We start from the raw sequence: 16,050 nt of genomic DNA on the forward strand, positions 1-16,050 counted from the left end.
ATTGTCAATGAGTAACAATCACATTTTAATCAAGCTCAATAACTGCCAAGTATTGCTACTGAACATTGAAAGGACAGGGTTGGTTGAAGGAAAAAATCTTGATACGTCAAGCCTTATCTTCAAGCACTGTAGAAAAAAAATCAATCAATCAATCAACAGCAGCATAAATATTGATTTACAGAAAATGTGAGCTGCAATAGATTCCCAAAAGTCAGGAATCAATTTTCGAAATGAGAATTCTCAAACTGTTGAGAAATGCCACTACCAATTACAGCTACACCTACTGACACAAGTCTCAATAGTTCTATTGTAGAAAGAAATAAATCAAACCTTTTTCATATCTTACACTTTTGCACAATGAAGCGTTCTTTCAATTTTTACACTTGCAAAAACAGCTTTTTTACACACTCTTCATGAAAAACAACACTTGATCTCTATATTTCAGGAAAAAAAAACAGCAATGCCAACGAAAAGAGATGCATATCATTATAGATTTCAAATTTGAACATTGGTCCCTCTAACTCTGCAAAACACAGGTGCAAAATACTGCCTCAACCATCCATACAAGCTTTCTTTAATAATGCTATGAAACAAGAAAGCTGTAAGCTTTAAATGTCAGCCCCACCTAAACAGGCTGGCCTTCCAAAGTTTATCTTAGAAGTACTACATAAAATATCCTTTGGTTCCACATCAATGTCCAATGCAGCGACTTATTTCTTCCAACTTTAGCCAAAACATCTGCACTGATCACGTCTAATCTTGGTCCCACATGTTGAATGTTACGAGTATCCACGCCATCAGCATAGAAAGTTTAAAGACATTGGTCCAGCGGGGGAACAATGAAATGGGCATTCGTGTCTGTACACAGGGCCTGGCATTACAACAGGTAAAATAAGCTGAATTCAAAGTGTAGTCCCTTGGTTTCTCTCTCCCTTGCACCAACCCATCGCTGAGCTTTTTACGGGTGAAGACGCAATCGTCTCACTTGGGATTTTGTCACCGCTGTGCCACCGGCTAGCCGGCCTTGTAGAAAATGTTCCAGAACACCACAAAGAGAATGAAGATGATGTAAGCGACCATAAGGAGCCACATTCCCAGTCGTTCGTGGAGGCGCTGTTCATAGTTCTGCAGGATGAAGAGCCCTATCGTCACTCCCATGATCACGCCTACGATGTGGGCGACGTAGGATGCGGCTGTCCGCAGACCGGAGTACCGCCGATAGACGGCCAGACCGAAATCTGCGCTTACTGAAACGGGGACAGACAATTCATGCACAAACTACTTTACTGTCAGTGTCCACACTGGCTTTTAAATATAAGGGAATGTTTCTACAACAATATGATGTGGGTATTTTAACTTTAAAACTTGCTACATTCTCAATGTCTTCCCAAAATAATAATTAAAAAAAAAGATTTGTATTTGATCTACACATGTGACTGGTCCTTTAAAAAAAGAAAGAAAGAAAGAAAGAAAGAAAGAAAGAAAGAAAGAAAAAAAAAAACTTTTTACCAGCCAAAGTGGGACTCGGTTAAAAAGGTTAAAAAATGCAGCTTAATGGTATATTTTGCAGTGTTTTTTTAATATCTGCAATATAATTGGGAGAAATTTTGCTTCTCATAACAATGAAGACTTTTACATCGGATCCAAGGTGATAAATCGCTAATTCATCTCTTGAAAACTGGTAAAATAATTCTTTCTCACTCTGATGACAAGGTTTTAGATCACATATTCAACCACCTCCACAACTGTCTTATAACTCCTAACTGGAAAAATATGTGGCATATAGGGCTATAGGGCATAGACTTCTATGCTACAAAATCAGATGAAAAAATTCTAATTTTGTGATGTAATTCACTGGGCTGGTGCCGCTGACGCAGTCACCTGCCTTAAATCAGCATGCCAGCATGGATCTTATACTGAGCAATCAAAAGTTGTAACCTTTCCTCGTCAAAAATTTTCTCTAAAAATACACTGATATTCATAATATATGGTCCTAATTCACACGTCCAAAGCCATACTCATTTGCACCTGTGCAGAGTGTATTGAAGACCTGTACCAGTACTTCACTTTACACGCATGTAAAACAAGACTTCTTGAGGATAATACAAAACATTAGCTGTTGTGATAACACTGTTATTTTCTCACATATCATTATAATGAGCCAACATGGGGAGTCCGTTTGAGACAAACCAAATAGAACAATAGGACACTCATCGGAATAAGTGTACCTTCGTTACACTGTGAAACACTTACCACATACTATTACAACTGCTATTCTCTGTGGACTTAATTTAGAATCTGGAAAATGCTGTAGAAGAAAACAAAGAAAAGGACCACAAATGTTGTGAAAGGAAATAACTCAGTAATATGTAAACATAAATGCCCCCGCCAAAAAAAAATAAAAAATAAATAAAAGGAACTACTAGTACACTATTAGATTCCTTTTATGGTTGAAGTGAAGTAAATCACATTACTTGCAAGGTATCATACTACACGTATTAGTTTCTCAACAGCACATCAGTTAGTAAAGCAGTCAATGTGAAAGTACATATCAAGTGCCTTTACGGGGGCCTGGCACACTTGAGTTCATGTATTCGAATGCCCTGTGTTTGAGGACAAAAAGCTTCTTTGCAACTTATTAACAAATTGCCCTACATCGACGTAAATAAGCTCTTGTAGTCAATTGTTCACCTGGTGGTGCTTAGAGCATTCTTTATGATCTTGTTGGGATTTTTTTTTTCTTATTGCCTTTCAAAAGGCTAAATTTCTGAGTAGTTCACTCTACATGCAATATACAATGTAGTCAGAGCTGTGTCAAGATGGTCATAATTACTCTTTTATGATTCCTTTTGATATTTCTGGTGCAAGGAATCATGTAAAAGTAGATCAATGTATTTTCCAATCTGTTTAAAGGGGATGGCTAGTAACTGATCACTGGGAATCAGTGGGAATGCTGAGGGATGATTGTTCCAATCCTTGTGGGATTCATTTAAGAGTACATTATATATCTATTCTTGTGTGAAAATTATTTGCTTCAGAATGGTCTCATATTTAAGTAATGTGCAGTTTAATGTTTCCAGGTAAGCGTCCCTGGTCAGTGATGGGGCATTAATCTGCACATTACTTGAATATGAGACGGTTCTGAAGCAAATAATTTTCACACAACAGTAGATACATAATGTACTCTTAAATGAATCCCACAAGGATTGGAACAATCATCCCTCAGCATTCTCACTGATTCCCACTGATCGGTTACTAGCCATCCCCTTTAAATCCCCCCCCCCAAAAAAAAAAAAAAAAAATTCTCAGCATTTCCCTAAAACAATTGTTTTCATTACCCTAACCATGTTGTGCCAGCCAGTGATCAATACACCATTCTTAACCCGTTGAGGATGGTTTGATTTTGCTACAACACGCATTTCCCATAGACGCTTGCCCGAGTATACTTGAGACTCGTCCTCAGTGGGTTAACTTCCCGACTCACACAATGTACTGGTACTACCCAAGAAAATGAAAAAGGCCTTATTATACTTACAAGACCTACATTGGCAAGGTGAGCAGATAGAAGGGCGTAGGAACCAGCCGACGCCCCAATCAGAAAACTTTTCCTGTCTAATAAGGATGTGCCCATGGAACCTATAGGAGAGAAAAAAGAAAGGGCAATGTGATACAAGAGAGGTTCTTTTCCCTGATACGATTGCAATCTTTTTTGCCATTGTTGCGCAATGCATTATGATTCATTCAGCAGATTACTTATTCCATTTCAATACAGGGCGCTCCCATGAAAATGAAAATGGCCCTGGTCATTGTGTTCGTGCAAAAATAACAAAAAACAACAACAAAAACCCACACATACACCTGCAAATACATACAGATGCACATAAATATATACACACACATGCTCCTGCATACACCTAATGAGTCTCGTATGTCCATAGTGTGTCCCTGACTGTCTCGTAGTGATATTACGACATCATCCAGTCACTACACAAAACACCGCTAACCAGCTGCTACCACCATGATTCTACGTTTGGGCATCATCTGGTTACCATGGAAACGCTACTCACCAGCTGCTATGCTAATGAGGTAGAGAGTGCCGATGCGTCTGGTGCCGTGGACCATCTCCAGGGGGACTCCGAGGAGCATTTGGACAGAAAAGTTGAAGATTATATGTTCGATTCTGGCGGACACGAGTGACAGACCAGGAAGGAGAAGAGAGAGACAGAAGCAAACAACATTAAACCTTTAGCAACTGAAGATTCCGTACATAATGGCCTATTGTTCCCTGAAAGGTCTACAGTAATATTACTCTCAATTTGACAACTTTCTAAATTATGCAAAATAGATCACTGCATGTATATTTTTGTGTATTATAAGTTACGTTTATTTGAAAGCCTATCAAGACTTTACCAAGAGACTTGTGTGTCACAGAAATAATTCTGACATACTTTTGACCTTTGTCCTCTTTCAAATTACATTATTATATATTCTATATAAAAGCAATAAAAATAGTAAGGCACAAAACTATAATAAAGCAGACGGGCGTTTTCTGGCAGTTTTGGGCAGTTCAGTTACTAATGGGTTAAAGGGATGGTATAGTTTTGGTTGAGATAGGGATTCAGGTTTTAATTTTTTGCGAGATAATCAGAAACTACTTAAATGAAATATTAAAGAGCATACAATTCTAAGAGGTATTAAAAGTTTGTCGCAAGAAAATTGGTTTTGAAATGGCTGAGATACAAAAACAAAGTAAAACAAAAAAGTCCTAATGAAAGGTGAAACCCACTTTCAGTAGGCCCATTTTGTTTTGCTTTGTACTAGAATACCTTAGCGATTTCAAAACCAATTTTCATCAAATAAACTCTTGATTCCTCTTAAAATTGTATGCGCTTTAAGAATTCATATAAGTGGTTTCTAATTATCTTGCAAAAATTTAAAACCTAAATCCCTATCTCAACCAAAACTATTCCATCCCCTTTATGGTTTCATGCATATGAGAGTATGGTTAAGGTGAACATTATTGCTATATAACCTACAAAATATACATAAATTTTGCATATTTCAATAAAAACTTAACATTAAGCACAAGAAACTGGATTTTTTTTTTGTTCACTTGTTTTTGTCTCCATAGAGCCTCATGTCGGTAGGTTATATGGAAAATAGGCCAAAGCCCCCAATCACATTTTCCCTATTTGAGGAAGACTTGCAATCTACGTAAGATGATAACTTAGTAAAGAAGGGAAAAATTTCCCTCCTCGAAATTGAACAGCAATTTAAGTCGATGGATGCATATTTTTGAACAAAATGATGCACAATTCCATGTAATGAAGTTGCTAAATGAATGACATTTTGTATAGCAGTCATAACAGAATGCATAGCGAATTGTTTCATGTGTGTGATACCAGGAAAATCATTCTCTGTAGTGTGTATATGACAGTGACAAAGGGCAAAGAAAACCTAGAGTAAGTTTTTTCTGGGAGATATAATTGCGTAACAAAATGGACATTTCCATTAAAGCAAGGAAATAATGTTTGATCCAGATGATTCTGACATTTGGCGTGAAGAGCCTAGAATATAATACAGGATGATGAAAATCAAGTACAGTTCGACCTCGATTATCCGGCCATGTCGGGACCGGCGCTCATCCGGATAAGCGAATTGGCCGGATATGGGAGACACAATGTTAATGTATATAGCTGCCGTCCAAGCTGCCGTCCCAGTGCACTGGCAGCTATAAGGCAGGTAGCGTACCCCGCAACGGTGGTGTAATCTATGCTAGCCTGCGCAAAATTGTAGTCCCTTCTTCACAAAAATAAAGTATATCTTTATGTGAAAATCATACATGTTTTACCTCGTTAGATATTGAGAAACCTATCATGCACATCTTATGAAATTAGTGAAATAGATCCAAGAAAAGATGTTAAAGTCACTGTTTTTTTCTCAATTTTTGGATGAAAAAAAAAAGTCCTTCACTGCGTGAACGCGTCCGGATAATAGAGATTTCCGGATAAAAGGAGGCCGGATAATCGAGGTCGAACTGTATACTGGAATGGTAGATCTGTAACTGCAGGTGAATGTATGATGAACAACAATGATGTATTTCCATAATTAGATATATTCTCTGGATACAGCACACTGGTTTGTACAGGATATTTTTAACATTACAGAATCATGAGAAGGAAAACCACTCACCCCCCATGCAAAAGAACGTAGGATAAAAACCTCCAAAACTCGAGCTTTTTCGCTGGGTTGTAGACCAGGGCACTTTGCTTTGGGAGTGGACCAGTCCAGATGTCTACCGCCACCGAGGACGAGTTTGCGTCGGACCGAGTCGCGTTCACCGTCACTCCAATGTAGAAACCTAGCTACGGAAGGATGGGGGGATATATTGAGGGCGCTGTAGAATATTATCTCTGAACTTTTCAAGGTTCACTTTTTAGTAGAGACTTTCACTCCAATTGCTTTCATACTTTCAGTAAACTAGGCAGTCTTCTTTCTGCCAAAGGTATCTATCTCATTTTCAAATATGACTATTAAGAATCAATTTACACAGAGGAAAGACAAAGGAAAAATTGAGAGGATACAAGGAAGAAAGGAGAAAGATAATGAGGGACAGATATATGTAAAGATAATATGCTAGCAAGCTACATTCAAAAGCAGATGATTCAATAGATATGGAGGTAGGAAGGTAGATGGATAGACAGATAGATAGAACAAGAAAACAAGATAGGAGAAGACCAATAGAGAAAACAGCAAGCTTGCTAGCTACATGTACATAGATAAAGACAAATGAATAGACACATAGAGAGATCAGAAGATAGATGGATAGGTAGATAGGTAGATAAGTAGATAGGTAGATAGATAGATAGATAGATAGATAAATAGATAAAGAGAGACAGAGAGAGAGTGAGAAGAATATCAACAGCAGCCCTAGGTCACTAAGGGCATGTCCGTGTGCATATATATCAAAAGAGCGAGACCATCTTATGACCGTTGAGTTATGGTACATTAGGTTCAAAGCTATAAAACAAATGAGCTGTGCAAAGTGGGTGAAATTAGGTTCTGATTAGAAACCAGGGGCACATTTGTTCAACGCCAGCCTCAAATTCACTGGAAGTATGATTAAGGATGAGGGGAAAAAATGACCACTGCTTTCACAAGGATGTGTCAGAATTAAGATTTAAAAAAAAATCATAGAACTTATGAGTTTATTAGAATGAAAGCAAAATTTCATTTCCCCAAGTAGAGTTTGCACAGTTGGCTACACCATTATACTAAACTAACAGTGAGCAAGTTAGACAGAGAAAGTTGTCAAAAGAGAGGATTAGTTTAAAAAAAATCCTCTGCAAATATTGATTTAAACTCAAGTTAATTGTCATAAAAATTATTTTAACAATTATGCACAGATTTACTTGATATATTTTTGTAGTATTGGGTTGAAGTTAGAAGAGAAGATCACTTTCTCTTGGTAGATTCAGCCATGGTTTTATTCAGGACTTCTTTTTCTTCATAAGCCACAATACATGTATGTGCATGTTTGACACCATTTGCAAACTGTACCTGATAATCACCTGGTGAGAACTACAAGGTGCATGTAGCATTTTAAAGGTCCGTAGCATGGACATGTCATGGAGAAGGAAGGCTAGCCTGGTGTAGATATATTCAAGAATCCCCATAACAGATATTGTGTACAGCTTTATCACAGCTGTCTATGTAAAGCTACGGTCACAAAGATTCGTACGAATGTCTGGAGTTCGTAGAGATTCGTAGACGGGGCACAGATTCTTACAGCCTTCTTACGAATTTCGTACGAACGCTGTTTAGTTCGCAAGAACAAATTGTGTACCTACGCCTTACGAGTCCCTTACAAACGCCTTACAAACTCGAAGAGTTGTTCGTAAGAACGCCGTACGAATCTCTGTTCGTAAGGCATTCTTACGAAAGACGTAAGAGTCCTCTATGAACAACTTAAGGCGTTCTTACAATCATTGTAAGAATTTAAGGCTTCAAGAATTGTCTCTCAACCCTGCAAAATCTTGCGTAGTTGTTATGATGTTTGTACGTCGCCTTACGAAGAGAGGGTTTCGTACGAAGTTTTAAAAAAAATCTTGGACAAGACCATCGACCAGGCTACGAACTTACGAACGGTCTACGAACGGTCTACGACTGCTGGTTTCGTACGGCCCTCTTAAGAAGATCTTACAAAATTGTCTACAAATCGTTCGTACAGCGTTCGTAGCAGTTCTTAATGGTATTTGTGACCGAGCCTTAAGTACATGTACACAAACAGCTGAAAAATCTTGACTGGGGAGTCTACTGTATTAAGATACTCTTTGATGCTCACATTTGCTGACTGGTGCTATTTGTTGTTTTTGAATGTACCCAGTAGGCAGCGAATGAGGATTGATTCTATCCTCCATGTCTCCAAATGCTATTTAGTCTTTCAATTCAAAGTGTGTGTGGGGTGTGAAGGGATGGTAAATTCAGCATGGTTTCATCTTGCTCTTTGGGGGAGGTGAGGAGGGTCAATTTATGCTTGTAATTTGTGACTCTCTCAAACACAGGACCTCTCTGAAATAATCTACCAGTATACCAGGCCTCACAGGTTCTGGTTGAAAGTATGTGCATGACTGGAGGTGACTTCAATAGCACCATTTTCTGAGGGGCACAGCCCCGAAGAAATTAGTGCCATTGAAGTCACCGAAGTCACCGTAGTGTGACGTGATACGTCTCATGGACTAAAAATACACGCTTGTGTTCCTTAGGGAAATAGTTGGACTAGGATTTTCATGGTGGAAATATGTTTTGTCATTTTCAATGCCCTTGACCAATCAATTGACAAGAAATAATTTGTGAGGGATATAATAAATCCTATCTAAAGGTCAGAGTGTTTTGTCTCTTACTATAGAGGGGACAGAAATTATAACATTTAACTCCTCTACGCTGGGCTCACTGGGCCTCAAACATGAGTACTCTCAATTGCAGCGCAGGTACACTATGACTCAGCCAACCCACTACCGACAGCACGATGCCGTGTTCTAAAACAAGATAAGACTCATCCCTCACTTCTGTCGACTAGCATCAAACATTGAAAGCACAGCCTTACGGGTGATTTCATTCGTATCCATCAATCTTCGACAATTCAGATTGCAAGGCAAGAACATGACGAAGGGAGAAAGTTTGTCAAAATTTAAGAAAAGAAAGAGAGTAAAATTGGATGGTGCATATGGTAAACATGTGTGTGTGATACATCATTATGAAAGCCATGAATATCTCGGGAAAATAATTTTTGGTTGTTTGGCAGTTCTGTTAAGCTTGAAATTGATAGACAATTTGCCCTACTTCATTCCAAGGAAAATATCATAAAAAAGAATCAAAAGTTAGAATACTGTAAGGGTTACATCGCCAAAGTGGGCTTTAGGCACATTCCCCCCCCCCCCCCCCCTTTTACAATCTCCAACTTCATATGGGTGAGATTATGATGCACCACATATATCATGAAAAATGTCTTCACAGACAGATCGGGGGATGATCTGAAAAAAAAGGAGAAGAATGTAGCATTTCAGGTGAAGAGGTACTGCAAGGGGAAAAAAAGGGGGGGCAGGAGCATTTATCACCTCAACCCAGGTGACCAAGAAGATGAGGATGGGGGGAAGACACCAGGAGAAGTTGCAACGGAAGTAATTCCTATCCGTCTCATTGGTCAGGATCTCGTCGGCCACCATTTTCAGGAAGCGCTGTCTGTACGTCAGGTTCCGGTAGTCGCTCTTGCCGTAGCTGGACCCGCCCCCACCACCGCCGCCGCCGCCTCCACCGCCGCCGCCGTCCACTTCACAATCCTCGTACCGTGACCGCACAGCGATGGAAAAACTCAGCGATCTCTTGTCGCTCATCTGTGAGACAAAGTGAAGAAAGAGGAAGAAGATTCATTTGGGATTTGGGGACAAACTGTGAGATTAATGAATACCTTTGGCCAAGTGTTTTCTTGTTTTTTGTTTACTTTTCTTTATTAGCCTTGCAATCACGACGCTTTTTTTTTTTCCTGAGCAGCAGCAAACCATTTGATTAGCCTACTTTGGTACTCTCTTAGGCAGGACCATCTGAATTAGCTATTATTTGCTTTTGCACAATATATACAACCCACCCCCCCCCCCAAAAAAAAAAAAAAAAGAAAAGAAAAGAAAAAAAAAGAAAGGTACAATTAGCAACTTGATACAGACAGGATATGATTTACAGAAAAGCAAAGCAGATTTATAGTAGTCGTGTATTTGCTTTAATATCCAGTTAGAGTGTCATTGACCAAACCATCAATGACTTACGTGCCACTCTCATGAGAAAACATTGTATCCTTCTATTGTTGATGGATGCAAAAGAATGAGGAGTACTCATTGTGCTCAATGAAGATAGAGGCAATCACTTCTGATTAAAATCTCACTAATTTTGTGTGTGGCTCATAAAAAGTATATCATTTTATTGAAACCCACTGTGATCATGTTCAGATGAATAGAGTCTTGTACAGTATATGATTGTTGCAAGCCACTACTGACTCTGCTGATGGTGGTTTTAGAAATTTATGGAAATACTCTACCACCATGACCCAATTGGGGAATTCCTACAGACAGAAGGTCGGATAGACTGAGGATCCGAAGGACCAAATATTTAAAAGGGAACCATAGACTAAAGGTCCAGTAGACTGAAGATTTCATTGAATATCGCACTAAAATATGTAACTTAAAGGACAAGTCCACCTTCATATACATGAGGATTGAGAGAATGCAGCAATATTAGTAGAACACATCAGTGAAAGTTTGAGGAAAATTGGACAATCCGTTCAAAAGTTACGAATATTTTAAGTATCTGCGCAGTCACTGCTGGAAGAGAAGACTACTACAGTGTATGATGTCACATGCGTACAACTATATAAGGAAAATAAAAAGAGAATTTCACAAAACTTTACTTTCTGAATAAAGTGCACATTTCTTTGACTTGCTACTGACATATGTTAAGGGTAATATTATTCCCCCTGCCTTCTGAAAGAGAGAAGTCGAGTGTTCTTTTGTTATGCGAGAAAAATTGAAATATGTTGAATTTTCTTTATTCTCTCTTTATATCGTTGTACTCATGTGACATCACAAGCTATAGTAGTCTTTTCATCCAGCCGTGACTGAGCAGAAACTTCAAAAATTCATACCTTTTGAACGGATTGTCCGATTTTGCTCAAATTTTCACTGATGTGTTCTACTAATATTGCTGCATTCACTCAACCCACATGTCTATGAAGGTGAACTTGTCCTTTAATTTGTACAAACAGACACACTACTCACCCCCCCTCCCCTTCCCCCTCCCCCCGTCACACATTCAAAACCTTCATCACAGAATCTGGTGCACATCATTAGTAGTCTGCCCTCAAGCTTACAAACCAACATAAACATGCACGCCTACACACACAAACAAGCACTCATCTCCAACATATTATATGGTTTAAATCTACACATACACACCATACAACTCATAATATGTGAGTGTAGCACTTTGTTATAGAATTGGGGACATATCTAACAGTACGTCATTACTATTCATTTATTGATTAATTCTGTTTGAACATTTGATCTCCTGAAAAAATGTAATTTAACCAAAATTGGTGGATTGCATTTTCCTTTGCCAGTACATTGTATTCTTGGAAAAAAAAAGGTGCAGAAATAAATTGAAATTGAAATTGAAAATTGAACAAAAAAAAAAGTATTTTGCCAACATCGGTCTGTAACAGAACCTAAAGTCTATCAGACCTTCCAACTAGGGCTGTAACCATGACGACTGACTCACGATGTTGACAAACTCCTGGTAGCTGATGACCCCGCCCGTGTTCTCCTCGATCGTCGTCTCCAGCACCTCCCGTTTGTGGGGGTCCAGGTCCTCGCGGAGTCCGTACTTGTAGAGGATCACCTGAAAGGCCTCCATGCTGATAACCCCACTGCCATCCACATCAAACTGGACACAGGGAAAGATTGGAAAAAAGAGGCCAGAGCTTGGTAAGAATGTGTCACAACTATTTTTTTCAGAATTCTAATTCCTACCACATCTTCAGTTCAGTTCAGTTTATTTTATCTAATCACGGCAATTTCCTTCAGCAAAGCTGTTCTTCTGCAAATCCATGAACAACATAAAAATGGTAAAAATACATACAATTTTTTTTCTGTGATACAACTGCAAAAAAAATCAATGTGATACAAATATATATATCAACATACTGTAAAGCCAAAAATGTTTGCAAAAATCAATGTTATACATTTATATATATATATATATATATATATCCTATGTAGTTCCCAATACCCGCCTAAAAATGTATGGGGATAGAGCCTTCCCTTCTGTTGCGCCACGTCAATGGAACTCTCTACCAGTCCAGCTTCGGAATTGCAACAGCCTCAATACCTTCAAGTCTGAACTGAAGACCTAGTTTCCAGCAACTTTGTGAATGATGTGTGACACTTTTTGGGAGCTGGGCGCCTTTGAATGTTTCTACAGATAAATGGCGCTATATAAATGCTGTTTCATCATAGATATATATATATATATATACATATATATCAACATACTGTAAGGCCAAAAATGCTTGCGTGCATTTTAATTTTGCAAATTTTCGCGAGAGCCAAGATTCATGAAGTTAAAATGCACAACAAAGTTCTCCTACATTATATGCATTGAATGCCAATGGCAATTCATGAAAATGTCATGCCGCGAAAAAAAGGCCATCGGTTCCAATTTGCGAAAATTTCATGCCATGAATATATCTTGCTTTACAGTACATACCTGTATGCATGAAACTATTTGTTTTGAAATCACTGAAGATTTGGGAAAGGGAGGCCCACGTAAAAGACAAGCTTGTACAGATGTGGGCTACTTAACAAATTGGCCTTAGAACCTTATGGCTCAGTATAATAGAATTGTATTTCTTCTCCACTCCTCGCCATCCTGACAGAATTCACCACCTCCAAAAACCAATGAAATATGCAGAAATGATATAAAATAAAAACATCTTACCAGCAAAAGATTATCACAGAGAACGGTCTGAATTGTCACATTCCTTTTGAGACACAGCATAATTATGTACACAATCTGAGTTTTTTTGCAAGTTTTTGAAGATGGGATATCAGAACAAACAAGAAATCATGAAAGGGAGGCATAAAAGATGCTAGTTTTACTTCAAAATCAATGACCATTTATTTCAGTCTCATTTGCTTTAATAGTAAAAGCCAGCTGTTCATCTCTTACAATGGGAAGAAGAGCAAAAGGATGAAACAATTTCTCATGACAAACGAGCAACGCTCCGGGTGCTGAGTACAGAAATTCAATGTTTTCCCGACTTTCAAAACCATGACAAGTCAGTATCACATGCCAGCCAAAGAAAATACAGTTCCGGGGTTTGAAGTAGTGTTTATCATAGTAATGTGGTAGATGCGATGTGGATAAACTTATACCCGAAATGCCAAGAATTGCCTAGGTCAGCAACATGATGAATACTGTATGCACTACATATATTGCATCCCACAACATAAATGCCTTAGATTGTATTACAAGTCTAAATTTGTGAGATATCATACCGGCAAAATGTATGGCATGTACTGTCAAATATATCATCTTAAAAGAAAAATAAATATCAATATCTACAGTTAACTGCTTTACTTCAGATCATACTCTAGTTTTATGATACAGAAAAACTGAAAGGATTTTGGTAACAATCTTGAGTTGGGAAAAAATGTCTCATTTATGTTTGGCCATGCATGCATGGAGGTTAGAGCATGATTTTTTTCTTAGCAGAGATTAATCACAAAACAAAAACTTTGCTTAAAAACTGTTTTTTGGTTTTTTTTCAGTTCCATATAAAAAAACATTATATGGTACACCCTGCAGTGTTTTTATTTTGAATGAGTTTCACAAGCCAATTGATATTTTTATTCATTCACTGGTATACAAAATATTGTCTTCTGCAACACCAAGGCGCTATTACATCTCATCATCTCCTAGGTGTACGATTGCTAAGTTTTTTTGTTTGTTTTTGTTTTTAAAGGAATGATATTAATGTCTGATTCCATCGGGGTTTTGTAGTTCCACACCAAAAATTTAATACTACTAGCAAATTTGTCTTACAAGTCCCAATTCAAGAGATATCATACTCACAAAACGTATGGCATATAATATCATATATAGCACACCATATATCAATAATACAGGGGTTCTGTCAGTCCACATACCGGTACTAGTATGTGTCAGAAGGTGGGTCTTCATCAGCTCGAGCTTGAAGAATAGCCAGCTATTTCTGATCCAAAGAATTAGCCAAATCAGAAAATAGCCAGCTAATTTTGCAATGAAGACCAAAATAGCCGGCTATTCCGATCAGAAAATAAGCCCAAAAAATCTTGGACTTATTTGCAGAATAGCCAGCTAATTTGCAAAATAGCGCGCTAATCTTAGCGCGTCTTCATCAGCTCGAGCTTAAACATCGGCACTGCATGCGTTGCGCACCACGCAGGAACATAGGCAGTCGGGTGGGAGTGTGTTAGCATTGAGCTTATAAACCCGACCGTGCCTGAAGCTCGAGCTGGTGAAGACGCGATTGCACATTTCAGCTGACTTCGGGCTTATTTCTCTGATCCCCCGTAAGCGAGCTATTCTTCAAGCTCGAGCTGATGAAGACCCACCTGATGTGTGCTGGTGGCCTATAATGACCCTGAAACATTACTTTTATTGCCATTTTCTCACAATGAATAACATTATCTATCTCCCTAGATAGGTACAGGAAGAAATTTCCCTAAAGACAAGATGAATTTCACATCACTTTTTTTTTCTCTTCACAGTGGACACATTTCTTGATATGGCGTAAATTCAATACATTATTTGTGTACTTTTCTGTCTGATCCGGTATCACATCTCAAAATGATTAAAATGGGAATATTTCCACAAAGAAAATTTCCCACATTTTCAGGGATTCCTATCCATCCTTTTGTCAGACCTCAAGTAGTGGGGGGGGGGGGGGGGGGTGACATCAGGGGGGATATATCAACACTAACAGCAACTGCACTTGTCAATAAATACTTTATATGTGCTTGAAGGGTTTATTTGTCTGATTCCATGAATCTCTACTTGACAAAATATCAGTAACCTTTGTTTTAAATTCAGTATATCCACAGCACCGTATTTTTGCCACATAAAGCAGTATTGGTACTTCTTGGCAAACGGAAAACTCTGCCAGCAATGTCCATTTGAGGAAGGAAAAGTAGCCTCTTTAATTCCTGCTTCTCCTTAATGCACAACGAGAGCTGCGAGTCCCATGAATTATACACATGAGGAAATTATTATAATCAGAATCATTATTTCACAGGAACTTGGACATACTGGACGTACATGTACTTGCATGCCCTCTCCAACTATTCCCAGCGGTGACCGTGAAGTAGCAAATTATGATGGAGTACGTCCTGTGAAGTTTGGCGCTGCCGGGATATCATCAAAATTTACGCGTGCCGCAATGTGGTATCGTGGGGCTTGACAATCATAGGAACGTGTCTTGTGGTGTGTTTGAGGAAATGCTTAGCAGTGCTTTTGCATGCTCATTTTGAGGTCTTGACTGTGTACTATGAAGTTCTTATCTCTAATGTGATGTCATATGTCAAAGATGAATCTACTTCAAAACAGCTTTTGATACTTAGATTTAAGCTCCTTTACAAGATAAAGCCATTTCCCTAACACATCAGGGAAAAGCATGAAGCCTTCATTTGATATACAGTAATAGAGATACTACACAAAACCTGTGCACTCATTTCAAATAATCACAACTGGCAAGACACACGCAAAATGTAAATATCATACATTGGATAAAAACTTATTTGAAAACTAAAATATAGATACCACGTATCAAGTAAACTTTTATTCACAAGGTAAAATGTAGATAACATGGATCAAACAAAACTTTACTTTGCCATCTGTTTTTTTAATGTTTTTTAATCAAAAGGAATGCTTTGTCCAACATAACTGTATTTTGAAGAAAAACTTATG

General features: G+C 38.2%; 1 protein-coding gene across 1 annotated transcript in view; it reads right to left on the minus strand.

Annotated features, from left to right (window-relative positions):
* Positions 1–1,014: 1,014 nt before the first annotated feature.
* The window catches only part of LOC139729021 (rhomboid-related protein 3-like), an 87,309-nt gene continuing 72,273 nt past the window's right edge, over positions 1,015–16,050 (minus strand). Inside the window, exons 4-10 of the mRNA XM_071639944.1 lie at positions 11,824–11,988; positions 9,618–9,893; positions 6,193–6,365; positions 4,068–4,180; positions 3,536–3,636; positions 2,254–2,308; positions 1,015–1,247 (exon numbers count right to left, since the gene is read on the minus strand). Of these exons, the coding sequence (XP_071496045.1) occupies positions 1,015–1,247; positions 2,254–2,308; positions 3,536–3,636; positions 4,068–4,180; positions 6,193–6,365; positions 9,618–9,893; positions 11,824–11,988 (1,116 nt within the window). The remainder of the gene's footprint in view (positions 1,248–2,253; positions 2,309–3,535; positions 3,637–4,067; positions 4,181–6,192; positions 6,366–9,617; positions 9,894–11,823; positions 11,989–16,050) is intronic.

Source organism: Diadema antillarum, unplaced genomic scaffold, assembly GCF_040938485.1.
Source record: "Diadema antillarum isolate AM-2024a unplaced genomic scaffold, OU_Dant_1.0 seq00000216_RagTag, whole genome shotgun sequence".
Classification (NCBI taxonomy): Eukaryota; Metazoa; Echinodermata; class Echinoidea; order Diadematoida; family Diadematidae; genus Diadema; species Diadema antillarum.